Genomic DNA, 27,027 nt, shown 5'->3' on the forward strand with positions numbered 1-27,027 from the left:
CAGTGTTGTCACAGGGATGGATACCCTATGTGTGGAAAGTCATCAGAACCTCTCTCTAGCTTTCCATCTGTGTAATAGTTAATGAGCTTGTCACTTTTGACTCTGGGCAGGGATGTAGATTTGGGGCTCTCTGACTTACTTTGTTTTATATTGTTATTTTCTTAATGTACTAGGGATGCTACAATACATGCCCATGTACCTGTCACCCATCAAATGTAAACATTTTCCCCATACCTGCTTCAAACTGTTGTTTGTAAAGAAACAAACTATCCAAGTAAATGTGAAGTCCCCAGTTTTACCTTCCCCAGTCTCACCCTGCTCTCTACCACTCCACAGGACACAACTGTCATGTATTGGCAGTTGCACAATCCTGTTTTTTATACTTTTAAATTTTACTACACACATGAAACATGCTTATTACATACATGAGCCAAATTATTTGCATATTTTTCAAGTACATTTTTTTTTTACTTTAGGGGTGGAATGTGGTACTCTGGCAATCGCTACTTTTACAACCAAACATTTTGTTTTCAGAACTTGTTATAGTACCCTAGTTCGTTTGTTTAAATTGCTATATATTACTTCATCTATGAAACTATCACTATTTATCCATTCCCACACTGATTGGAATTTGAATTGATTCAATTGTTTTACCAAAATAAGTAATACTGAAATAAATATCCCCTAGGACATTTCCCCTAGGACATATGTGATAGAGCTTTTCTGGAGTACATATCAGTGGGTTTGTCATGTCATAGGGTATGTGCATTTTTGTGTCTGAGATATTGCCAAATTGCTCTCCAAATTGCACAACCAATTTATACTAGTACCAGCAATATGTGAGAACCCTCACTTGCCCAGGTCCCTGCCAGCACTTGATTATTATCAGATTTAATTATTTGCTAGTTGATGGATGATGGATATGAATCTCATTGTTTTAATTTTCATGACTCATTATTTATGAAATTGAACATCATTTTTTACAGGGCCATTTGGATTTCCTCTTCTCTAACTTATTTATTTCTACTCTTTGTCCATTCGTTTGTCTGTTCTCGTTATTGATTTATAGAAACGTGTGTATATGTGTGATCCTAATGTATATGTATCGTAGTATACGTTTATATTTTATAATATACATTCATATATATGTAACTAATCCTTTGTTATACATGTGGAAAATTTTGCCTCTCATCTGTTGATTGCATTGTAATTTTTTAACTTTTTATTTTACATTGGAGTATAGTTGATTAACAATGTTGTGTTAGTTTCAGGTGTACAGCAAAGTGATTCAGTTATACATATACATGTATGTATTCTTTTTCAAATTCTTTTCCCATTTAGATTGTTACATAATACTAAGCAACGTTCCCTGTACTATGCAGTAGGTCCTTGTTGGTTATCCTTTTTAAGTATACCAGTGTGTACATGTCAATCCCAAACTTGGCATCTTTTAGCACAAACAACTTTAATTTTTTGATGTAGTTAAATTTCTTTTATTCTGCTTTTTGTGCCTTGCTTAAGAAATCGTTTTCTCCTCCATGGTTATATTTTATATTAACTCCTCCTATACTCTAAAGTGTTTTAATTTACTTCTGAAAGTTTTGTTTTAAAAATGTAGACTTTTAATTTATGTGAAGTTAATGAGTTAGTGTATGGTGTAAAGCATGAATCTTTTTTTCCCATATGAAAAACTAGTCCCAACAGCATTTACTGAAAAGCCCCATTCTTTCTCCATTGTTTTTACTGTCTTCTCTGTTGTATACTAAGATCCCATATATGCTTTGGACTTTTCTATATATGCTTTTCTCATATACGCTTTTTTTTCTGTTGATCTCAACTTCCCTATCCTTACAAGATACCATGCCATGTAAATACTATGCCTTTATAATAAGCATTTTTATGTTGTATTTCATTATAGTGAGAGTACTTCCAAAATTTCACTTGAAGTATGCTACTAGGTATAGTTTTTGGGATGATCTATTTTTTGTCAGATTAAAAGAACTGTTCTCTAAGTCTAGTTTATTAAGAGAATTTATTATAAATAAGTATAAATTATTAATAGTGGTCTTCTGCATGTTAGAGTAACCATTTGATTGCCTCTTTTAGATTATTAATGCTGAAGATCATATTGATCTTTCTGATAATATATTGACCTTTCTGATAATGAACTAGCCTTGCATTTCTGGTCTAAATCTTACTTGAATTATATGTATTACTATGTCTTTTTTGTTTTGTTTTGTTTTTTAAAGTCTTAAAACATATTTTAGTAGACTTGCTTTTTATGGGTATTGATTTAAATAATTACTTTTCACAAATGTTTCTTTGAAAAGCTAAACATGCAAAGGTTTGCCTTTCATTTTATTTCAAATATAGTCATTACCTAGGAAAAGGGATTCTCCATTTTCTGCCTATTGAGAATGAAAACATCCCCGGAACATAAGCCTAAAACATCTCTTTTTCCTATTTTTTAAACTCTGTGAAGACTGTCGCTTTTCTAAGAGTTGTGATCAGGCTCAGCTTCTCTCTCCCTTCCTCGGCTCTCTGGTGGGGTGTGACACCCCTCAGTCCTCCCTGGTGTGGGTCCCAGCACCACCCGCTGATTCTTAAGGCAGCAGAAGCTGCAATGACCACATCGTCAGTGCTCCCCACATGCCCATGTATTCACATACCCCTCAGTCAGGCTGCTCACTCCCGCATCAAGCACCATTACTGTTCCCATTTCACATGCATCATCTATCCTTCTAACAAAGTAGAAAATCTAGTACATTTTAGTTGTCCTTTGAGATGTCTACTATCTCCCATATCTTTATTGCCTAAATTTATTTTCATCTTTTTTGATCCATAGGAAATGTGGTCAATATTGTTTTTACAAGCAATATTTAGTTGAATTAGCCATCAGGTTTTATCTTTTTTTTTCTCACCATTTATTTATTTATCTAATAAATCCTTAATGCATGCCCTCTATTGGCCTGCCATGGTTATAGGTACTTGGAGATACAGCAGTGAACAGATAGTCAAAGTCCCTGAACTCATATAGTTGATATTCTAGTAAGAGGAGAGAGAAAAAACATTAACAACTAGCTATATAATAAAGACAAGTGCTATGGAGAAAAATAAGAGCATAAGGGTTATTACTGATGTAGGTTATCAGGAAAGACCTCACAGATAAAGTGATATTTGAATGGATACTTGAAGGAAGTCTGGGAGGAAAGTACCCTATGCAGGGAAAACAGCATATGCTGCATGGGAGCATCAAGAAACATCAAAGAGTCCAGTGTTGTTGGAGCAGAATGAGCAAAAAAAAAATGGTGGCCAATGGCGGCAGAGATAGTGGGTAAGAGTTGGGGTGAGGGTTGAGGGAAATCCAACAAGACTTTCAGACCATTGTAAGCACTTTGGCATTTACTCTAAGTGAGACGGGATACCATCAGAGGGTCTTGAACAAAGAATTGATATGTTCTTGTTTTAGTGAGATCAAGATCTTGTGTTGGTGGCTTATGTATTTGGAGATAAGGAGATTCAAGACCAGAAGCATGTAGACCAATTAAGAAATTATTATCATAATCCAGATGAGAAATGTTGGTGGCTTGGATGAGGGATTTAAAGATGGGGATGGTAAGAAGTGATCCCATTCTGGATATAATTTGAAGGTATATCTAGGAGGATTAGTTGATGGATTGATCAGGGATATGAGTAAAAGGCCTGAGAATCTGGAAGGATGAGGGTGATACTGCTGAAATGACCAAGACTGCAGAATGAGCAGGTTAGGAGGGTAAAAACCAGAAGTTTGGTTATAGATTTATAAGTTTGAGATTCCTATCAAACATCCAAGGGTATTATTAGTCATTGGATATATGAGCCTGTAGTTCAAGAAGAGATTTGAATTGAAGTAATATATTTGGAGAACATAATCATAGATGATATTAATGTCATAACGTTGAATGAGGTCACCTAGGGAGTAAGTGTAGATAGGGAAAAGAGGAGAGGAGAAGTAGGGAATATACTTAGGGGTATTCCAATGTTATATGGTTGAGAAAATGAAGAGGACACAGCAAAATAGATCAAGATAAAGAGCCCAGTAGGGTGGGAGAATCAGTGGAGAATGGTGTCCAAATATCAAACTAAGATAGTATTTCAAAGAGTAGGCCACTGTGTCATATGTTGTTAACAGGTCAAATGAGATGGTTAAGAAATAGCTACTAGATTTAGCAATATATAACAGAAGTCATTAGAGACCAGGACGAAAGATATTTAATAGGAGTGGTGGGGAGTGGAGTCTGATTTCAATGGGTTTAAGAAAATAGACAAAAATGAATTGGAAATAAAAATATAATGCAATTCCTTCAAAAAGTTTTACTTTAAAGGGAAGCAGAGAAATGGGTCAATAGCTACAGTATAACTGGAGTAATTGGAAGAGGATCTTTTTTTTTAAAGAGACAAAAACTTCGGCATTTATTTAAGATTTTTGTCTTCTTGCAAAATAGCTCCTTCAGTAATTATTTAAATTAGAATCTTTAGATAGTAAACTGTCAGTTTTCGTACACCTCCTGCCCTGTCTCCACCCACACAGAAGACTTAGGGAGAGCTTAGCTGGGTATCAAATTCTGAATAGATGGTTATTTCTCTACCACTTTAAAGATTTTAATTTGTGTCCTGGCATCTGTTGTTGCTGAGAGAAAATCTTCTACCTGTCCATTTGAGTTTCTTACTAGGTAATCTGCCTCTTATTTAAAGTAACTTTTAAAGATTTTTTCTTTGTCCTGATGCCCTAGAGTGGATTTACTTTTTATTTATACTACTCAATGATTACATTTGCTTTTAATCTGAAAACTCACTTCATTCTTTAATTTTATAAAATTATCCATAATAACCTTTTCCAAAACTTATTCTTTGCAGTTGAGTTAAATTCTCTTCTTCTGGAACTGCCATCATATGTATATTGGAGCTTCTCAATCTGCCCTTCTTGGCTTGTAATTGCTCTTTCACATTTTCCAGTACTACTCTCTTAATTTAAAAAAATAATAAACCTACCATTGAAGTATTTGACACAGAGGAGGAAGTACAAAGTGTAAACTTGCACATTGGCTGCACTTCTGGCCCTGGTTATTTTTTAAAGTTATTTTTAAGGTTAATATACTGTATCATGCAGCTGGTTCAAAATCAAGGATTAAAAGCCTAAGCGTAGTCTGATATCAGCTTGGCAAAGTCAAGCTGATTGAAATATTGTAAACTCAATGGCTTATAAACAACAAAAGTTTATTTCTCACAGTTCTGGAGGCTGGGAAGTCCAAGATCAAGGCGCCGGCAGATTCAGCGTCTGGTGAGAGCCCACTTCCTGGTTCACAGACAGCTGTCTTTTTGCTGTGTCCTCACATGGCAGGAAGGTGGAGAAAGCTCTCTGGAACCATGAGGGCTCTGAGCTAATCCCCTCAAGGCCCCCACCTCCATATACCATCACACCGGGGATTAGATTTCAACATATGAATTTAAGTGGAGGGGGACAAATGTTTGGTCCATAGCACCATTCCATTACATTCATTTAAACAAATTGACAAACAAAGCTGGATTTGACCCACTAAATTGATCCCACAGCCTAATTGTAGGTTAACTCTCAGTTTGAAAAGCACTGGCACCTAAATAGGCATATGATGGAATGTTAATTAATGCATCCATTACATTTTATGTTCAGTTTTTTATTTTGGTTTTGCTTTGGGGTTGGGTGGGGATTATGCTTTTTCAGCCAGCAATGGAGAGGATGTTTCCATGTAACTCCATCTAATGGGGACTTACTATAATGATACCAGATCTCTGTTGCTGTGCCCAGCCACCCTCCTGTGTCTCTCTCTCAATACATCATGGATCCTTCATGGATTCTTCATGATGTCCCCAATCTCCCCCTTCTCTTACTTGTAACCTTTCCAAGCAGATAGAATCTGCCTGGGTCGGTCACCCAACATTTAATTTCAAGCACTTATTATTGGTCTGCCATTGGTATTGGGACTTCATTCTCAACCTAATCAGTTAATACTAGCTGACCCAGGTTGATTTCATTTGAATCAACGAAGAATTGCTAAAAGCTGCATTTCCTAGAACAAGTGGGAATCTAATTGGCAGATATTTGAGATGCTAATGTTAAATGCAAAAAGAAAAATAAAAAACAACTTTTTTGCATTGGGGCCTGTTTTCAACTTTTTTTTAAGAAACTCTCTTAGAAGGAGAGTGACAGAAAAGGAATCTAAAATTTGTTTTACATTATGTTAATACTTACCAAATTTCTACAAAACAAGTATTGTAGATTTATAATCAGAAAAAAATCATCAAAATTGGCTCTGGGGAAAATGATCATTTTGCAAACCAGCATCACGTACTAGTCTCTATTTAGCTCACGCTCTAGGTATAAATATCTAAATATGAAGTCTCTATGAATAAAATTCTGTTTGAAGCAGAAAGCCCCCTGTTTGTCCTACTAACACCATTTCAGAATACATTGCTCAGTATACAGCTTGGTTTGGGAGGGCTGGGTACAAAAACCTAGAAAGATCCTTTCCCTAAGGCCCTACACTTCCCTACTCTTTGTGTAACCATTATTTATTGCCTGTTTTTATTTATTCAATAAATCCCCTAATAACTTGAGGTTTGGAAATTTGGTTTGGGATAGGATTGGACAGAGTATCACCTGTTTTCTTTAATAGACCAAAATATCATTTGTCTGTTGAGGATGGTCATTTCTGTGGGCCCTAATAATTCCGTAAATAAAACTACTCACAAATTCTAAAGCTCTAAATACTTTTGGTTCTAGCACACTAGGATTCATAACTCTCTTAGAAAAGGAAGGAATATCTCTTAAGGCCCATAAAAAAAATCCAAATCAAAATGTCATGTGCTCGGGTAAATTTTCTTTCTGTTTAGGTATTGAGGATAAAATTTCAGCTTATGTTTTTACATGTCTTGTGCGATTACTCTTTCCCACTTCTTTTCAGTTGAGCCTGAAAAATTCGGTGAAACAAAATTTTTCTTTCAAGAATAAGCTAGAAAGATCTGGGCTGCCTGGTCAAAAAAACCACTGACTAGTTGGTCCTTTACCAGTGTTTAAACAAGCTCATTATCTGAGATCCAACTTCATAGTGAGTTCCAGAAATGTTCCACAGATTTAGATGCCCTCATGCATGTGTTTGGTGATCCAGACCATCAAGCCAGTGGGAGTGGAGAAAGGGAGGCGAAAGGGATACACGTTTTCCTGAAAGATGCTTATGCCGCTTCTCGCGTCCTGGTGGCTGCAAGGTGGGCTGTGAAGTGTCATCTTTCACTGGATTCTATTACTAACTGAAAGTGCGGAGAGTGAATACTGGGGGACAACTAGTAACTATTAGTTCATATTATGGGTTGTGGTATTGATCCTATGAACAAGGCAAGTCATTTGAATGTTTTATTCAGAGGGATGCCATGATCATATTTGTTTCAAAATGTAATTTTTGTGTGAAAAATGGATTGGAGGAAGCCCAAGTGACTGTTAAGAGGCCATTCCTAAGGTCTAAGTGAGAGATCATGGCTAGGACTTGGCAGTAGCAGTAGAGAAGATAAAGGGAGTGGAATGAAGTCAAAAGATACTGAAGGGGTAAGGCTGACGGATGAAATGGGGGCAGAAGAGGTAGAGGAGCTATCCAGGTAACTCCTAGATTTCTGGTTTGTGTTGCAGACTCTAGAGGAAAACAAGGTTTGGCGATGAGGTATCTGTGGACCCATGAGTTTAGCTTTGGAAACGTCTGTCAGAGAGGCTGTTTCTACACATCCAAAATAAACCACCAACTCACAGTCAGTGAGAGTCTCAAATCTAGTCATTGTTAACTCCTCTATTCGAATGAACGTTCCCTTGTGAGGGTTCTTTATGTTAAAGGGCTTTGTATGTATCGCATGTCACAGAATGGTTCATTGCACACAAACATAGGAAAGCCAGCCAGGCAGAGGGAGTCTTTTAGGCCTTGCTAATTCCTACTGTGGTCATCAATCATGAACAGTCTTCTTTTGTGGGAAGCATGGACAGGACTGTTGGTCACACAGGAATAATAGTCACGTAGCCTTGTGTGTGTACCGCAGCTCAGCCCACACTCAGTGATGGGAATCATTGCGATTGTTCTAACCCGTGAGAAGCTACAAGAAATCTGGTGAAGCTGCAGAGCTAGAGAGCAGTGTTTCTGTTTCTTGGGTTGCTCGTGTATGCAATTTACTATATGGTTAGTGTTTTGAGCTTTTTATTTGGTTTGGGGTATTTTTTTCTTAGACCTACTTCTCTCTACTACAAGGTAACTAGAAAGAAACAAACCCCACATAATCTAAGTGCTGTGTCCTCCTGCCCGATCTACCAAAATATCCTAAAATGAATGTGTAGATGATGCTAACAGTTTTCTAGTCAACTACTTTGTGCCACTGATACTATGATTAAACATTTAAAGTTAAGTATGTTAGGATTTCCAATGGGCACTAATGTTTTAAAATTCAATCACTTATCCTTCATTTAACAAATATTCAACATTCTGCACTCTGGGCACTTGGGATACTTCAGTAAGAGACCAGTAAACACGATGATGGGCACCTCTGCCCTCCTGGAGCTTCCCTTCTTGAACTCCTTAGTCGAGGGATTAGATTCAGATAAGCCTGTCACTTTTTTCAGCCCTTCCAGTTCATAGCCTTTGTCAGTTTCTAACGCGTGGCCTTCTCAGCTGGCCTGGCTGGCTCCATCGTGATGGGTCTCATGAGACTCCAGCCCAGGCCTGGCCTTCACTTCAGTTGGCAGAGCCCAGAAAAGCACTGGGCAAAGGTCAGGGGATTTGTTATGTGAGGCAATGGGCTGTGTGCTTTAATCTGCTCTTCTGGTACCAGGGTGTGTGTGTGTGTGTGTGTGTGTGTGTGTGTGTGTGTGTGTGTGTGTGTGTGTGTGTGTGTGTGTGTGTGAAAGAGAGAGAGAGAGAGAGAGATTGGGAGGGAGGGAGGAAGAGGGAGAAAATGTAATTGATTTGGGGAGGATTTTGAGAAGGTTTATATAGGAAAGCAGCAAGACCAAGAATCTAACGTGCCAAGCGGTAACCAAGAAGCATTTACCGTATTCCTCCTTCACCCCCCACCCTCTCCGCCAATTTTAACCAAATTAGTATAGTGTGGTCTGCTTGCATACATGACTGAATGAAAAAGGAAATTTAAAAGTGCTTGCCATAAAGCCTGGAGGAAACCATACGAAAATCCAGCCTCTATTTCAGGAATATCTGCCGGACTGGTGGTTAGTATTTCCCTTCTTGTTCACTTTGATTAAAAGGCTGAGAGTCAGGTCTCTCTCTTTTTTTTTTTTTTTTTTTTTAACCTTGCTTGTGTGCTTTTTAGATGTAAAGCTCCAACTTGGCTTAGCTGGTTGCTTTCCTTCTCCTCCCACCTCATTCTTCCCTCTTCTGGCTTCATTTCTCCCTGCTCCCTCCTTGCTCTCCTCCTCCACTCTTCTCCCTGTACTCTGAGCGAAACTTCTTTCTCTTGTCCTGCAGCTTATAAAATACTCTGATTAGGCAAAGCCTCAGACTGCCTTCCTCCCTGTCTGATCACCATTAAGATATAATTTGGGTCTTTGAAGTCCATTTTCTGCGCATATAAGAATCTGGTACATTTTGAGAAAGTCGACAGAGATGATAATTTGCACTCAGGAGACATTTCAGGGTTTTAATTCTGGCCTATGTTTTACATTTCAACAGTCAGTTTATAGTTTAGAAGAGTATGGTAAAGAAGAAGTGACACCACAATTGCATGTTTGTTTTGCATTTTATTCCAGGTTTTCTAAAGTCTTGGGGATTGTCAGCACATTGAAGAAAAGGAAAATTAAGACTATGTCTTTTTGTATTTTTAGCCGTATATCTTGGCTGGTTCCGATGTTTCGGGTTCCTTCCTGCATACCCAATGAAAGCTATCCCATGGTGCCTGATGTGATGGGAAACATCACTTATTCTATGTCGTTAAAAAGCATTCAGCTGAACTTTCAACAGAAGGACGTGTTCTACCCCCTTAAAACATCGATTTTAAGGTCAAGGGATCTCTGTTCGTTTCTGCAACAATTCATTTCAAGCTGAGCGTGTTAGGTACTGCGAGGTAGTAGGGGATACAGAGATGACCCTCAGGGGAGAGATAAGAAAGTAGTGGGCATCTCACGATGCTATGATAGAGGTTTGGCAAGGAGAGAGGAGGGGCACCTAACTTCCCCCGGTAGGGAGTGGAGGTCGTTGCTCGAAATACATTTAAGTTGAAGTGACCTTGAGCTGAGTCTTCGGGAATGAGTGGCAGAGATGGATGAAGTGGGAAGAGGACAGGAGGCAGAGGGGCTGAAGGTGTGAACAGCCTGGAACCTTCTGAGAAGATTCCTCCATGGACAGAGGAAAGGGGGAGGTTTGGGGAGATGGTGGAAGATGGGCATGGAAAGGTGAAGGAGGCCAGATCAGACCACACAGGGCTGGAGGCACCTTGTTAAGGGTTTGTCACTTATACTGGACAGTTTGAAACAGAAGCTGCCGAGCTGCAGTTGAAGGAGATCACTGTGGTGTCAGTGTGGAGAATAGATTTTTGCAAGGTTCTAACCAGGATTATTCTCGGAAATTTAGGCTCAGCTTGGTCCAGACTTGAGGGCTGGTTGTGAGTAAATTCCGTTTCTGGGTTATTCTAGGGCTTCTTGTCCTACTTCAAAGAAGGTGGCCAGGGGAGCTCAGCTCCTGTGGAGCTGGGGAAGGCCAGGAGAGCCCAGCTCACCTCATGTCCGCACTTGTTAGGATTTGTTTGTACTGAATGTTCAGACGATAAATGACATTAGATGTGACAGCATGTGTGAGCCTGAGGGTAAGTTGGCTTTTTGCTCCTTGAAAATAGAGTGACAGGTTGAAGACGATGGGGAGTACTGAGAAACCCACTGGACTGGGGACGGGAGGCCTGGATGCAGCTCCCAGCTCGGCTGTAACCAGCAGTGGGATCTTGTACATGTCACTTCATCCCTCTAGGCTTTGCTCACCTCATCTGTAAAGTGAGACCTTTATGGTAACATGGTCATTAGGGCCCCATCCAGCTGCCGGGCTCTCTGATTGTGATTCTGTCTCCCCAGTGGTCCCCCCGACCCCCAACCTCAGGCTTCCAGACATTCTGATTAATAGAGAAACTAGGAAAGCCATTTATTTAAACTAAGTTTCAGTTTAAAGAATATAATCTAGCGAGCATGGGAAATAATTTTCGAAGGAAAAATATTGTGATTCGTGTTTGTCCTATGCAGATGGTAAAAGGGAAGCAGAAAGCCACCTGCACACAACTTCCTTCTTTTTCTCTTGACTTTTTCTGCTTGTCCCTCCTGCAAAAGTAGAGAGGAGATTGGCTGGGGATTCTGAGGGGACTGAGGGTAAGACACGGACGGGGAAGGCTGACCTATGGGAACCTGAGTTCTCCTGCCTTCCAGAGGAGCAGTGCAGCCTTTATTTGGCATGAGCAGCCATTCAGGTAGATCCTCGGCAGAATTTTGAGTAACTGTGACCTTCTTTGCCTTTGTGCAAATGTCTTGCACCTGTATCCAGCGCTCTCGGGTTATATAGGCCCATCCCCTAACCTCTAAATTACCCTCTGCTCTCTTTTACCCAAACTAACTTCTCTCAAAGCTGAGTGATGATGTGGATATTCTTGAGGTGGGGAAAGAACTTCTAATGCCTCTGAGCTACCTTACACCCACCAACATTCCCTCCCACCCCCCGCCAAACACACACACACACACACACAGAGTGCACATATGCTTCACTCATCAAATCCTGCAAGGCATTTTGGTGGGAGTGGGCGCAGAGTGATAAACAGATGAGGAAGGTCTGTGTCTTGCCCTGAGGAAACCTACAGCAGCACAGGCACTGAGGACTCATTTATTCCACATACAGGGGTTCGTCACCTTGTGACTTCCATGTCAGGGCACATTTTATAGTAGAGGAATGAACAGGTCAGTCTCAGGGGAGTGTAGAAGGCTTCATGGAGGTACTGATATTGGAGCATGCTTTTGAAGAGCAGATAAATTGGGGATTTGTCCGGCAGCAGCCTTGAAGGTAAAGGAATAGAGGCCATGAAGGAGGCTGTTTTAAGTCTAGAGAAGTGTGGTGAGCATTGGGAGAGGAGGAGATACAGTCCAGAGAGAATTCTGAGGTTGAATCACCCCCTCATGGTGACAAGTGACACATGATGGGGTTGGAGTAACAGGTAGCTGGGGAGCCCTAATCTCATTAAACATGTTAGAAAATGTATGAGATGAAGCTGTTTGTTCATGAGGTGGGGACTGGGGGCAGGTAGGAGATGTGAGTTCATTCAGTTTAGACAGGAATGATTTTAGACGCTTGTGGGCATCCAGGTGACTATCTCCCTATGTCTGAGGCACCTGCCCTCTGGTTCTTTAACCTTTACATGATGCTCTGAGTAAACTGCCACCTTGGGGATTCCCTGTAGCTTTTCTTCCCCATTTGGAGGTAAAGTTTTGACTGGTAACATGATCACAAGTGATTGAAAGTGGAAAAATTCATTTGAATCACTTTTCAGTTTGATGGGAAGATGAATGTTTTATTACTGTTTTCCAAGATTGAAATAACTGATTTCTCTCAAACAGAATGCAGCGAAAAGCATTTTAGTGTCTGTTCCTTTGACTTCTGGATAGGTGGACAATCTTCTTGAATCAATAGCAGTTCAGGGTTTGGCTCAACCTGCTTTTTCCAACCCTCTTCCACCAGCCAACTGATTTAGGAGAAACACGGCCAGGTCATTGAGTTACAGGTTCCAGAGTTATGCTGTGGTGGTCCCTCAGGGTGGTAAACATAAGGCTCCTGGGAATTGAACATTTAATTCAGGAGGACTGAAAACAAGCTCTCCTGAGCCAAGATGTTAGATTTACAGGGAAATGTAAAGATAGCCTGTCCTTCTCCCTTCCACACGACCTTTTCCTCCATAAATACATGCTCCTTGTCCTTATCTTCTCCTGACCCTAGTCTTTCGTAGATTTTGACCTTGATTTTGATTGACCTTCACATTGACACATTGTCTGTTTTTAATTTCCTGTCTGACCTGAGGTTAAGATGAGAAGCAAGGCCAGCAAACTGATTTAGACAGGATCTCTCAGGCTTTAGCACTTTCCCTGGGATCAACTTGTGTCCAGATTTATGTGTTCGAAAATAAATTGCATCAACTGACCCAGAGGTGATTAGACTCTAGGGGCTCAATTTACACTAGCCAACCTCCTGAGATGGGCCAATATACCAGAATGCCAATACATTTGTTTATTCTCCATTTCAGCTGTGAAGCAGTTTCATTTCAGCTGGTTATTGTATTAGTTTTCCAGAAAGAGAGAGAGCCCAGAAAACAAGAAAAGAATCAGAAGGTCACGTGGCAATTGTAGAGTCGCAATGGAGGGAACTGTGTGGCCCTCAAGGGAGAGCGTCAGCAGGCTCTGAAAGATTATTGTACCTGTCTCTGTATTGGGACATTCTCGTTGGTCCCAAGTAATTGGATGAGACAAAGCCATAAATTATTTTTTTCAGCATTCTTCATCAAACATTAATTGATTAGACTAGATTATCTCTAAAGTCCCTTCTGCCTCCAAATTTCTGTGCTCTGCTAAAAATCCCCTCTCCTTATGGCTATGTTTCAGTCATGGCTGGATAGTTGTCTTCCTGATTGATGTTTAAGAAGTCAACCTCAGGCTCTATAACAGGCTTTTAAAGACTGTATTCATTTTCTATTGCTTCTAAAACAAATTACCTTAAATTTAGAGGCTTATAAAAACCCATTTATTAGCTCACAGTTCTGTAAGTGAGAAGTCTGGACACAGGCTGGTGTAACTGGATTCTCTGCTCAGATTTCACAAGGCTGAAATCAAACTGTCGTTAGGGCTGCATTACCCTCAGGAGGTCCTGGGAATGAATTTGCTTCCAAGTTCATTCAGGTTGTTGACCAAATTCAGTTCCTTGTTGTTGTAGGACTGTCATCCCCATTTCCTTGCTAATTGTCAGCTGGGAGCCCATTTTTGCCCCTGGAGTCTGCCTGCACTGCATCTCATGCTTCCTATATGGCCCCTCCAGCAACAGCAGGATAAGTCCCTCTCAAGTTTCTAACATCTCTGACTTCCCCTTCTGCACATCTCACTGACTAACTTCCTCTCCTGCTTTTACAGACTAATGTGATTACGTTTAATCACACAGACAATCCAGAATAATCTCCCTATTTTAAAGTCAGTTGATTAGTAACCTTAATTACATCTGTGAAGTCCCACCAGAGCAATACCTAGGTTAATGTTTGAATAACCAGAGAAGATAATCTGGGGGTGGGGGGGGAACCTCTTTAGCATTCTGCCTATCCAGTCTCATCAGCAACATTTTGAAATGATGTCTTGTCTTTATTGGAGTGATCATATCTGTGGATGACTGGTTTCATCTGTTTACACATATTCTTTTCATTTGCAATTTCGTAGGATAATATTTTCTGATCCTACCTTCCTATTTCAGCATTTCAACCCCTTGGCTTAGAAGGTTCTGTGTTACAAAAAATACATTTATTGGTTGGCTAAATGGGGGAGAATGATGTTTTTCTCTCCCCCTCACCCAGCTGAGGCTGCTTGGGGCAGATGGGCTCTATTTTCACAGATTTCAAAATCATAGCAAATTTGATTTGCATTAGGTCAGTGATTCTCAGTTTACCTGTGGTAAAGCCAGGGCATTTGTTTCTAAGGTCTAATACACAACCAAGGCTGAGAACTATTGATACACTCCCAACATACTATTTTGGAAATAAAGAGGCTGAGGGTGAGAAATGATTCACTTCAAGTCCCATACCTAGTGACAGATCTGGTGCTAGGTTTATGGTTTAATTATTTGTAGAGTTCAGTGCTCAGTAATTATATGCAAAATGAGCGTTAAGGTCTGGAACTCCCTGCTTCTCGCTTCAGTAGCAAAATTCTTTCTAGGACTTTAAGAAACTATTAGACCTTGCAAAATAAGTTGAAAGGTCTCTTCTCAGCGGTTTGGTCTGCTCATGAGCAATAATAAACACAGATACATTCTGCACTAGCCAGGAGCTGGATGCATGGACCTCCCCAATCTCAGTGTCTCAGCGCTGCACCATCCAATGGGGTAGCTACTCACTGCCCATGGCTCTTGAGCACTTTAAATGTGGCTGGTGCCAGTTGTGATGTGCTGTGAGTGTGAAATACACACCAGATTCAAAGACTCATTATGAAAAAAAAGTGTATGAAATACTTCAATACTTTTCATATTTACTGCATGAAGAAGTGATAATATTTTGTATATATTGGGTTAAATAGGGTATATAATTAAAATTTATTTCTTAATATGGTTACTAGGAAATTTAAAATTACACATACGACTGGCATCTGTGGCTGGCATTATATTTCGGTGAGACATTTCTCTTCCTGAGAACATGTTCTATTAAAGCAGTTAACAGTGAATGGTCCATGCCAAGCTATTACACCTTCTGTGATCTTGAAGAGTGAAGTGGTGTATTGTAAACTTCCTGGCGATGAGACGTGACATTGATCTGCCCCGTGTTTGCCATCTATCTGGCAGCCAGTCAGTCTGGCCAAATAGACTTCTTTCTATTTATAATATAGGCTCAAAGGAGGCGGGGGGATGCCCCCATGTCATGGAAAGGGCACACTTCATACCTCTTAAGTAATGTACCCAAAAGTAGACCATGTGCTCTTGGAGGCTCTAAGACAGAGAGATGAATGTCCCTTAAACAATTCTGCCCCTAAAGAAACTGCAATGTTAGCAGTTATGAATTATCACCGTCCTTGACAGGCCCAAAGTACTGGAAGTACTGTGGTGCCTACCCTTGTCCATAATGCAAATCCAGATTTTCCTCTCTCTCTTTTTCTTGTTCTCTGTAGTTTGGCCTGCCTCACTGGTACTCTACTTGTGTGTTTAGTCGACCTGGTTTAGCATTTTCAAAGAAGCATGGGAAGGCAGAGGCAAAGACAGGCAGGCCTTAGAGACGGTTCCAATCCCGACCCAGAAGTATTCCGCCTCAGCTTGCGGGATCCCCTTAACTTCTCAAAGCTCCTCTAAACTTTCATTTCCTCAATTATAAAATGAGGGTGTCTTGCAAGGAACGAATGAAGTAATAAGGCACTCAGCACACTTATTCCTTGGCAGATTTTGGAAGGGACATCTACTCTGTGCGGCCCAGGGCTAGCTGCTGGGGATAAAAGAGTGAGTGACACACAGCTACTGCCCCCAGTTTGCTCACAGCTAGAGGAGGAGAAAGACGGGGAGCCCAGCAGCAGCAGGACGGGAGAAGTCCTCTGTCCCTGGCGGCTGTTCATTACGTTGCACTGCGCGGGGTTTGGCATATCACAAAAGTCTGGTATGGTGTGTAGGTGAGGGGACAGACCCACAGTCATGAAGTGACTGCCCGAGTCGCCACATCAGGTGATGCTGGGCTGTGTCCAGGGCACAGGATTGCTGACTCCTTCTCTAGCAATGCTTTTCCCAGGAGAGCACATTGCCTCACTCTTGGTTTCCCAACTTGTTTACCCTAAAAGAACAACTTCACCACTTTGGACTTGATAAAAGGAAAAAAAGAGTTTCTTCCAACTTTTGCTCTCTATATTATCTGGGCATGTGAGTGACTCCTTCAGTGCTTGGAGTTATTGTAGTAATCATTGTCAGGTTATAATCTCATCAAGATACTGAACGTTTTTGTTACCTGAAAACTTCCTTCTGTGAGATCTTCAATAGCTCATCTATTTCCTGTTAAATCAGGTAAAACAAAGCCTATACTTCCATCTGAGTGTCTTGGAAGAAACTCCAACATCTTCAACTTTGTTTAAGGTACATTCTCCGTGTTCTATGTGATCTATCACAGTAATAAAATATTAGATCATAAAAAAAAAAAAGAGCCCCTTGTGGAAAGAGAGATAGCAGAAATCCAGTAAGAGGTTTGCTTTTTCAAATTCTATTTTGGAAAACAATGACTTGGTAGGTGCAATGCTGTAAGATATAAAAAGGAACAGAACATATTATTCAAATAAGCACCCACCTATGCAGTTGATTTTCTCTTCCATGTAGGAGTTACACCTGCATCATGCATCAGTGAATGCACCAGGTAAATCAGGCTGGGTGAGTTTGGTCTAGCTTTGTGGCGAGGTGTTTCAAAGTGCCACTGGGTCCTACTGATTTCAAACAGAATGCCCCATGCACCAAGAAAGGCCCACTCCCAACAGAATGCCCATGCACATACCAAGGTAGGAGAAGCACCAAGCATTTGGTGTTGAAATGGCCCTTATTCTTTCACTCCCTGGAAAAGAAGAGGTGGAGACCCAGGCTCCTGTAACCCAGCTGCCTTCTCTGTGTTCTCACAGGAAGAGTCCTGGCTTCAAACCAAGCCTCTTATTGTTGGAATTCATCTACCCAATTGTCAGCTCTAGAGATCCATGACTCACAAAACAAATGATCTGGACCCACTAACAGCAGCGTATAATTTTCTTACAGTAGATGAGATAGTGATTAGGGGAAAAATCAGCCTCTGGATTATTCCCCCACACTTGGGCCTCCATGTAGAAGGTGTGCAATTTGCCTGTACACCTAAGCAGAAGTGATCAGCATTCCTGCCTTATCCTGGGAGATGTACACATTACATTATGATGAGCCTTCCCCTCCCCTGGACTCTCATGTGACGTAAGCGCTTGATTGAAGAGTGGAGCTCACGTATTGTGCTGATTGCTTTACCATGTCCCTAGACTTCCTTTCCAGGACATACAATGAGGGCCCCATTCCCAATCCCATGGAAACCTAAAACGGTCTATTTAATCACTAGTATCAGAAAGTGTAATAAATAGCTAGTATTGATATATGCAGAGGGCAGGCCAAGTGCTTTGAATCAACACCTCATTCAATTGCCTCCTGATTTTCTCATGAAAAGAGGAATAATATTATCGTCTCCATATTAGAGATGAGTAACCTGAGGTTTGGTAAAGCCAGGATTTGAACCTGATCCACAACTTGTGCCCTGAACCCCTAAGCTCACCCTCTCTACAGGTGAAGAGCAAGGATAACATCTGAGGTAGAGTCTGATGGTAATTTCTACAGACCTGGGAAAGTATCTATCAATGATTATTAACTAAATGTGACCATCTGACAGTGGAACAGATGGCATCAAATGAAATCAAGTGTCCAGGGTTCACTCAGTAGCACTGTCTCCTACCTCTTGTGTCAATGTCAGCAGATTGTTTAATCTTTGTACCTGTTACCTCACCTGGAGCCTAGAGAATATCATTTACTTCCCCAGCTGGTGGTGTGCTGGGTCCAGCTCATACTGGCTTGTGAATCCACATTCAGTGATGTCAGTGATCCAGTGAATCCGTGTTAAGCGACTTGGTAGCTTAGAATCAGCCTTGGTGGAGGTATTTGTACCACAGAGATTGGCAAATGCTACAAATCATGGCCCTTATAAAATTATTATTCCAGAGAGACAATTGTTAAATATTAGTACACCACTGGCTGTGCCTCAAAGAGAGATACAATGTGAATTGTCACATTCTAAAGGTAAACAAAGGCACACTGCATACCCTAAAAAAAACTTCTATAAATATAATCTTACCTAAGTCTTCCGTGAATCTTTTATCCCCATCATTCTGCATTTGGGAAGACCTCCGAAAACATAACCATAATGATTTCATATGTCACTACAAATATACAATTTTATTTTGTGTATTGTTTTTGTTATGAAAACAAATATGCTCCTGTAACAGTCTAATGTTTCTGAATGCAGATACAAACATATAAGCCATGAAGTGTATATATAAATGTTGTCAAATAGAAATATAAAATATAATGCCACGTATGTAATTTAAAATTCTCTACTAGTCACATTTTAAAAAAAAGAAATGAGGGATATTAGTTTTCAATATTTTATTCAACAATCTGAATTACAATTTTAACGTATAGTCAACATAAACGCTATTGAAATATTTTGCATCCTTTTTTGTACCAAGCCTTCAAAATCCATGTATATTTTATACTTACAGCACATCTCAACTTAGATCCTAACTTTTCATCAGAAATACTTGATCTGTACTTAGATTTTATAAAATGTACAGCTGAAAAAGGTTTACATACACAATCTGTTCTTAATATACTTAATTAAATGTTTAATTGAAATATTGAATTAAAATTAAGTAAAATTTAGCTTATTTAATTCCTCAGTTGCACTAGCCACACTTCAAGTACTCAATAGCTATAGGTGACTGGTTGTAGCTGAATTGGTCAGCACAGGTGACCATATATGCTCTATTTTTTGTTTTTTTATAAAAATGGAGACGTATTATATATACCGTTCCCCAATTTTTTTTTTTTTCCCCTCATACCGTACACATTTAAACTACTTTCCCGTCCTATATTCCCCACTGGATCCCTGTGAGGAGAGAAATCTCAGCGAGAGTAATGGTATCAATAATGTCTGTGAATTTCTTCTCCCTCACTGATGGAAGGAGATAAATTGACCTAAGGCATTTTGTGTCTGACCCATTTTCAAATGGCCACCACCAAAAAGTGGATAATAACATGAACTCCAGATACAAACTGTTCAAATAAATGCCTGAAGCTAATTAGAATGGATCATTTCAAATACCCTTTTGGATGAGCCTCTTCCTTTTTCAGTGCTGAGTTCTTAGAAAAACTTCACCAGGAAATCAATGAGATTCAGTTTTGCAATATTTCATTAGTAATCAACACTAGCATTAGAAAGTACACATTTATTAGGTTATCTACCTGGAGTCTTGGTTTTGCAATATAAACAACTCTGTTTCTGTTGGGATTTTTAAAATCAGCTCTCGCTTTTTCCATAGCAGAATCACTGGATCACTAAAACAGACATTTGAAAAAACTTCTTATTTCTGATCAATTCAGCTGCCATTTTGATATTCTTCGTTACTTGGCCGTAACAGAACTACAAGCTCCTAAATCTATTATTTTACTCCTCCCACTTATTAAAATGCTAACATCATACTTCTAAGGATGCTTTTGACCATTTTCCTTTTAAGTACTTGATACAGATCAGAGAATCAGAGGGTGAAGGTAGTTTTGGGTAGTGGTTCGTTTTGTCTCTGACAAATTGCTAACCAGATATGATCACATTTTTTCCTGTATGGCTTCATATACTTTTTAATGTTACTTTTAATAAAGATGACGTGGGGATTCTTCACAAAATAGTCTTGTCTTCACATTAAATTTGTCTGCTACTCATCCTTTCTGTGTAGATATCTCTGAAATCCAGTAGTGATTTCTCTCTCAATGGTTTTGATTGCTTTTATATTCTCCAGGGTGCCCTGTACAATGCTAGCAGCCACTAGTAGTTCAACAAATGCTTGCTAATTTTAAATTAAAGAGAATGGAACCAATGGCTTTCTTTGCCTGGAGTTGGTTTTAACATGTTGGGAAAAAATAGTGTATTTAATCTCCATCTCTTCTCATGTGCTTATGGACTATTTTATAGCCAAGGAACAAAAGTATATCATTGGCCTCACTGTGATTTGGAGGCCTCCTGTGCTGCGCAGTTTACAGAATTAAAACTCACGCCAGCTGGGTCACGGGGCTTTTCAAATGGCTCTCCCTTGAGGAAGGGGGAGCCGGCAAAATGCCTCAGGCGCGTTGAGATCCGAATGGTGTGAGTTCCCTTCTGCAAAAATAGAAGCTCCTCCTTCCCCCTCCCCAGTGAACATCGTGCCATGAGGATACGGCCAAAGAATGCATAAATATCATTAGAAATTTAGAGAGGGATTTTCCCTAGGAAAATACTGCAAACTTTAAAAACCCAATAGACTAAGGTACAATTTAATAGATTCCTCTGAACAATGCCTGCCTCTAGTTAGATTACTATATCAGGAAAAGGAAATAAAGGGATTTTCTCCTGCTCACACCTGGCACATCACTGATAGATTAAAGTTCCAAACTTTGTGTGTTGGCAGTCTGTCCTCTCCCAGGGACATTTTATCTCCTCCGGAACCTAATAAAAGAGGACCCTGTCATCTAGAAGCTGCCATGCAGCGCCCTGCGTCGTTGAAGGGGGAAGCTTACAGTCAAATCGGCCCAGGCCAATGAACGTTCTGTTCATGTGATGGCACTAAAGAGAGTTCACTATGGGGGTGCAAAGAGAGGGGGGAGTGCCAAGGGGACTGTTTTCGGAGTCATCCCCACCGAGCCAGCAACTGTGCACTGGGAGTGTTCGTCTCTCAGGAAACCCTTAGCCCTTACTGAATCCAGCCACATTGCTTTATCCTCTTCTCTGTTCCCGCCCCTAGTTGGAGCCCTGGAGTTGGGAGTCCCTATGCCCTGCTCTCATTGGCAGTGAACTGTTCTCTTCTATGTGGGAGGATGGCCGTTTTAAATACCTCCTTTTCTGCTGTCGGAGTGTGCAAACAGGTTTCTGGTTAATTTTGCTTTGGGGATTTGTTTTGTGAGATAGAATGTATTCTGTGGAGATGTGTTTGGCTCATAAAGAAACTATTGCAATAATCAGTTCCTTATTTGGGAGAAGCCAAGTTCATTTGTAGGCAGCAGCTTTCAGAAGATTGGGGATGGGAGGGCGCCAACTACGATTCATCTGAAGCAAAATTCACTTGTCTCTGGCATCTGCCAAGTCTCTTTGAGAAGTTTGAAGAGGTAACTTCGAAACCAGAGGAAGCATCCTTCTGAGAAATGCAAACCTGTTCATATCCTTATTCAGCTGGGGAGCATACAGTGTTGCCTGGGAATGGGACTCACTGTTACAACCCAACATCAAGAGAGCCTGTGGCAGAGGAGGGAGGCTTCTTTACCCGACACGTGGTGTGTTGAGGGATGGCGAGTAAAACTAGCACTATGTACAGAATCCAGTTCCGCAATGCTTTTCCTCCTTAAAAAAATACTTGTAAAACAGAATTTAAAAGGAAATATCCAGTTACCCAGAGGATAGCATTTTCAACCTGTAACTTATTTGTTTTTGGCCTTTTTATGTATCTCTGCTGGAGACTTCAAACTATGATTACAATGGCCTGTTCACCTAGGAGTAAAGGACCTTGGGAGAGATGCTCAGTGAAAGTAGCTGAGGATGGTGCAAGGCCATGAGCCCAGAGCCTTCCAGGTTAAGAATTTAAAACATGGGTGTTATAATAACCACAACTCACATTAGTGTGAACTCTCACAGTTGGCAAAGTGTGTTCATCTACACCGTCACACTCAGTCCTACGAATGACCCCATGGGGCAGTGTACGTGGGGCATCCTCATGCATGTGGGCTACACCTGGATATTCAGACGCAGGGGGAGATTCCATTCATCTAGAGATGTCTTCTTAGAATTTTTTAACGACGTTAAAATCATATAGAATTTAAACAATGATGCCCTGTCTAGAAATGAAAGTGTAGAGTGTGAGACATTTACTACATATTCAGAATTACACAGCCATTACCCGGACCACAGCGTTCCACTATCCATGAAAACAAACATTTGTGTTCATCGTTTCAGTTTGATTAGGGGTAGCAGAAGGGCTATTTTATTATTGTCAAGAATGTACAGTAATAAAAATAAGTCCAATAGAGGCACTGGTGGAGCTCCCAGTATGATGATAAGATTTGCCTGAGTGACTTGTAAAGTACTGTAATTTCATGGAAATATTGCAGCTAAGCTTTAAAGTAGTTGGCGTTAGTCGTCAGATGTAGCAACAGCTCTCCAAAGGGCAGTCTGCTGAGTTCATTTTAAGCCAGCCAGAATTGTCTCTTTAGAGATCCAGGAGGTGGACACCTGGTTTATTTATCCCCAAGAAGCTTCATTTCCTCCAGGTAAAGGTGTGTGCTGGCTGAGGCATGCTGATCTGCTCCCCCATTCATCAAACCGAAGGCTTCAAGGTGTGGCCACACTTGAGATTCCAAATGGCTAGCCCAGCCACAAACTGACCCTTCTTAGAGTCTGAGGTGTTCACATTCCTGGGCCTTTCAGAGACCACATTCCTCCTGAAACACACAAGGACACCAGGTGTCCTAGGGGAGGCCACCTAGGAAGCGCCAGTGTTTTGTTTTCTTTTGCTTCTCACCTCCTTACTGCTGCCTTCTGGTTAAACCTCCTTAGGATGGCTCATTAGCACAGTGTTTTGAGTGTTAATTGAGCTCTTTTGTTCACTGGGACACACACTGGAGAAGTTTTACTGCTACTGAAGTGGGTTGTTTTGTTTTCCCTTGTATGGGCTGTGCAGCTCAAGGCCCCTTGCTTGGTGATACTGCTGAAGAGTTTCTATTTCCAGATCAAATTAAAGTGAACCACACTGGCCCTGTTATGGAAGCAATGCGTGGGGGTCATTTGTTGTGTGGTGGTTCTATGGCTGTCGGCCAGGATGTGAAAATCTCTAGCGTCCATGTTATTTCCTGAGGCAGGCACCCACCGGAAGTAGAATTTATTACAACCTGCTGTTTGCCCTCATGAAAAGTATGACAACGTGAGACTCTAGGGCAGTGAAAGACTTACAAAGATTCCTTCTAGCGCTGCTGTGCATGTCAACACATTCATAATTTAGCCAGTCTTTAAACAATTTTTAATGAAAATAGTCTGCTTTTAGTTGCTTAGCTTTATCTTATTCCTCTTTGTATGATTGCAGGTCCTACAGGTATGGATCTCTGGCAGCTGCTGTTGACCTTGGCAGTGGCAGGCTCAAGTGATGCTTTTTCTGGGAGTCAAGGTGAGTTCTGCTTTTCCATTCCCACCTGCAGTGTTTTGAAACCACACTGAACTTTATTTGTTAAATCTAAGTTCTTTGGATGATGTAATTAAAAGAGGTAAGTTTTAAGTAGAAGTAAACAGAAAACCTGTTGTAGCTTTAAAATCACAAACCAGGAGGACGTTTCTGGGGATGTTTTTAGGAGGAAAACAGTAGTCAGCTTTGGCACCTGATGTTTCCACATCAAAAATAAATGCTGCAAATCATGCTGAGGGCATTTCTGGTGAAGGCAAGCCAGGTCTCTTGGTCCTCAGGCTCTGGGAGAGAGATTGAAATTGCACTGAAGGATAATTAACGTACTGATCGCTCAGCTCATCTGTGACGAAGGATATCACAGCCTATTTCCAGAGCTCAGAATTAAGTCCTCTTAATCATATTCTCTGAGAGTGGAAATTGCAGATTGCAAATAAATTTTACCTCTTACTCTCTGGGTGATTACCATTTCACTAAACCTGAAGGAGGAAACACCCGAAATAGTTGGATAATATACTCAAAGTCACGAGTTTCCTTGGCCATCTCCGTAATTCTCCCTCCCTCTTTATACCCTCTTCCTATTGGAAGAGTTGCCATGTATTCAAACTTAGGTCTCACACGGCAATAACTGGAACAGGAGAGAAATGAAAGGGAATGAAAAGTAGTTTTCTGCCCAGAAAGAAAACTGTGCTCGTAAGGAGGGTGGGAGACTTTTTAAAATATCATCTTGAGTACTTGATTTTTTTTCTTGCTTGAGCTTCAACAAAGGAAAGAAATCATCATTTCTCCTATTCTGTGATACCACAGTCACTTGTTGCTTTAAGAGCGGCCAACTCCCCTACTTACCAGGCAACTCATCTTGGAAAACACAGTTTAGCAACAGAAGTAGTGCCTTAAAATGTCCTCCCTGACCTTCGAGCCAAAAATAAATCCCTAGTAGTGAGCTGCTGAGGGCAACCAGAGTAACTAAGAAAACAAGAAGTGTAAAATATGTTATTTTATCTCCTAAAACAATTTAAAAATATTTATAGAAAAGAAGTCATAATTGTTTGAAATATTTTGGGGTCTCTCTGGTGTTATAATGTCAACATTTTGCAAGTCAAACATGGAGGGAATTGCAGGCTCCGTGTCAGCAGCTTTTCCCATGGCTGGTTTTAGACCCTGGTTCTGAGCCAAAGAATTACAGCTGAGATCCTCTGCTATTCCAAAGTCATGGTGGTTAGGTCTCTACTTTCTTCATTAAGGTGACTTTCACTCCACTGGGCAAGGCTCGAGGAATTTAAAAGACTTGTGAAATGAAAAGTATGGCAAAGGAAATCTTTAAAGAAAATTTAAAATGTATCCCCAGCTAAAAGACTAGAGCTCAAGTTACATTTTTGACCTAAAGAGTCTGCAGAGGGCACCTATTTCAACTGCTTTGACATTTTAGCAAGCCTTTCACTTCATAGAGGAAACAAAACCATTAGCTGGTTTTATGTTTGCTTTTTTTTTTTTTTTTTTTTTTGCTTTTTGATAGTTTTATGTTTGCTTTGTTTATTTGGGGGGAGCAGAGCATAAGAAAAGGCAATGGTTTATAGTAAATACAAATCACATAGTTTAACATTACTTACACATACTAAGTAATTTAGCAAAGGAAAAAAATTCCTCCTTTTCTTTTTCTTAGTAGGCTAACCAAAATTCCTTTGGAATATGTGGCTACTCCAAAATTCTTACCTTAAAATGGCCTGGGGTTTGTTAAGGACGCGGTATGATGTTTATATAAGAAGGTGCAGATGACCATGTTTGAACATGAGCGTGTATGCGTGTCTGTGTGTCTGTGTGTGTGTGTGTGTGTGTTTGCTGGCGCTGGCCATTTATCCGATGAGTTCAGCCAGAGTGATCTCCTGATACGACATGGATTGAATCTCAGATGACATTCATGGGCCATGTGTTTCTTTTTCTGCCAGGTCTGGATTGTACCCAAATCACTTTATTTTTATTTTCTCTCCCATTGTATGAGGCAGACTAAAAATGTAAGAGAGGACTTTAAAAAAAAAGATGCTACTGTAGTTTCACCAGCCATTCATTGAATTAAGTTTGGTCAGTGGAAGAGGTGGCACTGCTGAGGAAAGGAACTGGGAAGCATCACGGGGAGAAAAGCTGCCCAGGAGCTGGGAGGAGATGACAGATCTGCATGCCTGAAGAACGTTGGCACTTGAAGCCTTGAGCAGGGCTCTTCTTGCTTAGGCAGATGAGCGATTTAAACTATGCTGGCCCTAAGAGGATTTTTTTTATTAAGTCTAATTGCCCTCTTGGAAATTTAATGAGAACTAAGCATCGAACAGTGCCACCACTGTATTAGCTAAAGTGTTGTAATTGATGCTCTCTGTTTGTCTTTCATCCTTAATATTAATTAGTCTTTACATCTGATCCTCAAGGCAGGTTACATACTCTCAGGGAGAATTTCTTTCTTCTTCTTTTTTTTCTGGATGTACCACAGTTTATTTAATTTTTTAAATTAAAATATAGTTGATTTACAATACTATATTAGTTTCAGGTGTACAGCCTAGTGACTCGGTACTTTTAAAGATTATATTCCATTCCAAGTTATTACAAAATGATGGCTATAATTCCTCATGCTGTGCAATATATCCGTTTGGCTTATCTATTTTATATATAGTAGTTGGTACCTCTTAATCCCATACCCCTATCTTGCCCCTCTCCCCTCCCCTCTCCCCTCCCCTCTCCCCGCTGGTAACTACTAGTTTGTTCTCTGTATCTGTGAGTCTGTTTCTCTTTTGCTATATACATTTGTTTGTTTTATTTTTTAGATTTCACAGATAAGTGATATCATACAGTATTTGTCTTTCTCTGTCTGACTTTTTTCACTAAGCATAATACCCTCCAGGTCCATCCACGTTGCTGCAAATGGCAGAATTTCATTCTTTTTTTATGGCTGAGTAATATTCCATTGTCTATATATACCATATCCTTTTTATCAGTTTGTTGATGGACACTTGGGTTGCTTCCATGTCTTGGCTATTGTAAATAATGCTACTATGAACATCGGGTGCATGTGTCTTTTCAAATTAGTGTTTTCATTTTTTCTGGATATATACCCAGGAGTGGAGTTGATGGATCATACAGTAGTTCTATTTTTAGGTTTTTGAAGGACTGCCATACTGTTTTCCATAGTGGCTGCCCCAATTTACATTCCCACCAACAGTGTAGAAGTGTTCTCAGGAAGAATTTCTTATTCCAAAATCAGGAATGAGCAACAACGTTTCATTTTC

At 40.3% G+C, this 27,027-nt stretch overlaps 1 protein-coding gene across 2 annotated transcripts in view; it reads left to right on the forward strand.

Moving 5' to 3' along the window:
• Window positions 1-27,027, forward strand: part of GHR (growth hormone receptor) — a 277,838-nt gene that overhangs the window by 93,491 nt on the left and 157,320 nt on the right. The window contains exon 2 of one of the 2 annotated variants that reach the window (XM_068535292.1): window positions 23,663-23,743. In XM_068535292.1, coding sequence (XP_068391393.1) covers window positions 23,674-23,743 — 70 coding nt within the window. In that variant the 5' untranslated portion in view covers window positions 23,663-23,673. Of the gene's footprint in view, window positions 1-23,652; window positions 23,744-27,027 lie in introns of those variants that run through there. The other variant, XM_068535291.1, reaches the window with a different exon arrangement.

Source organism: Eschrichtius robustus, chromosome 2, assembly GCF_028021215.1.
Source record: "Eschrichtius robustus isolate mEscRob2 chromosome 2, mEscRob2.pri, whole genome shotgun sequence".
NCBI lineage: Eukaryota > Metazoa > Chordata > Mammalia > Artiodactyla > Eschrichtiidae > Eschrichtius > Eschrichtius robustus.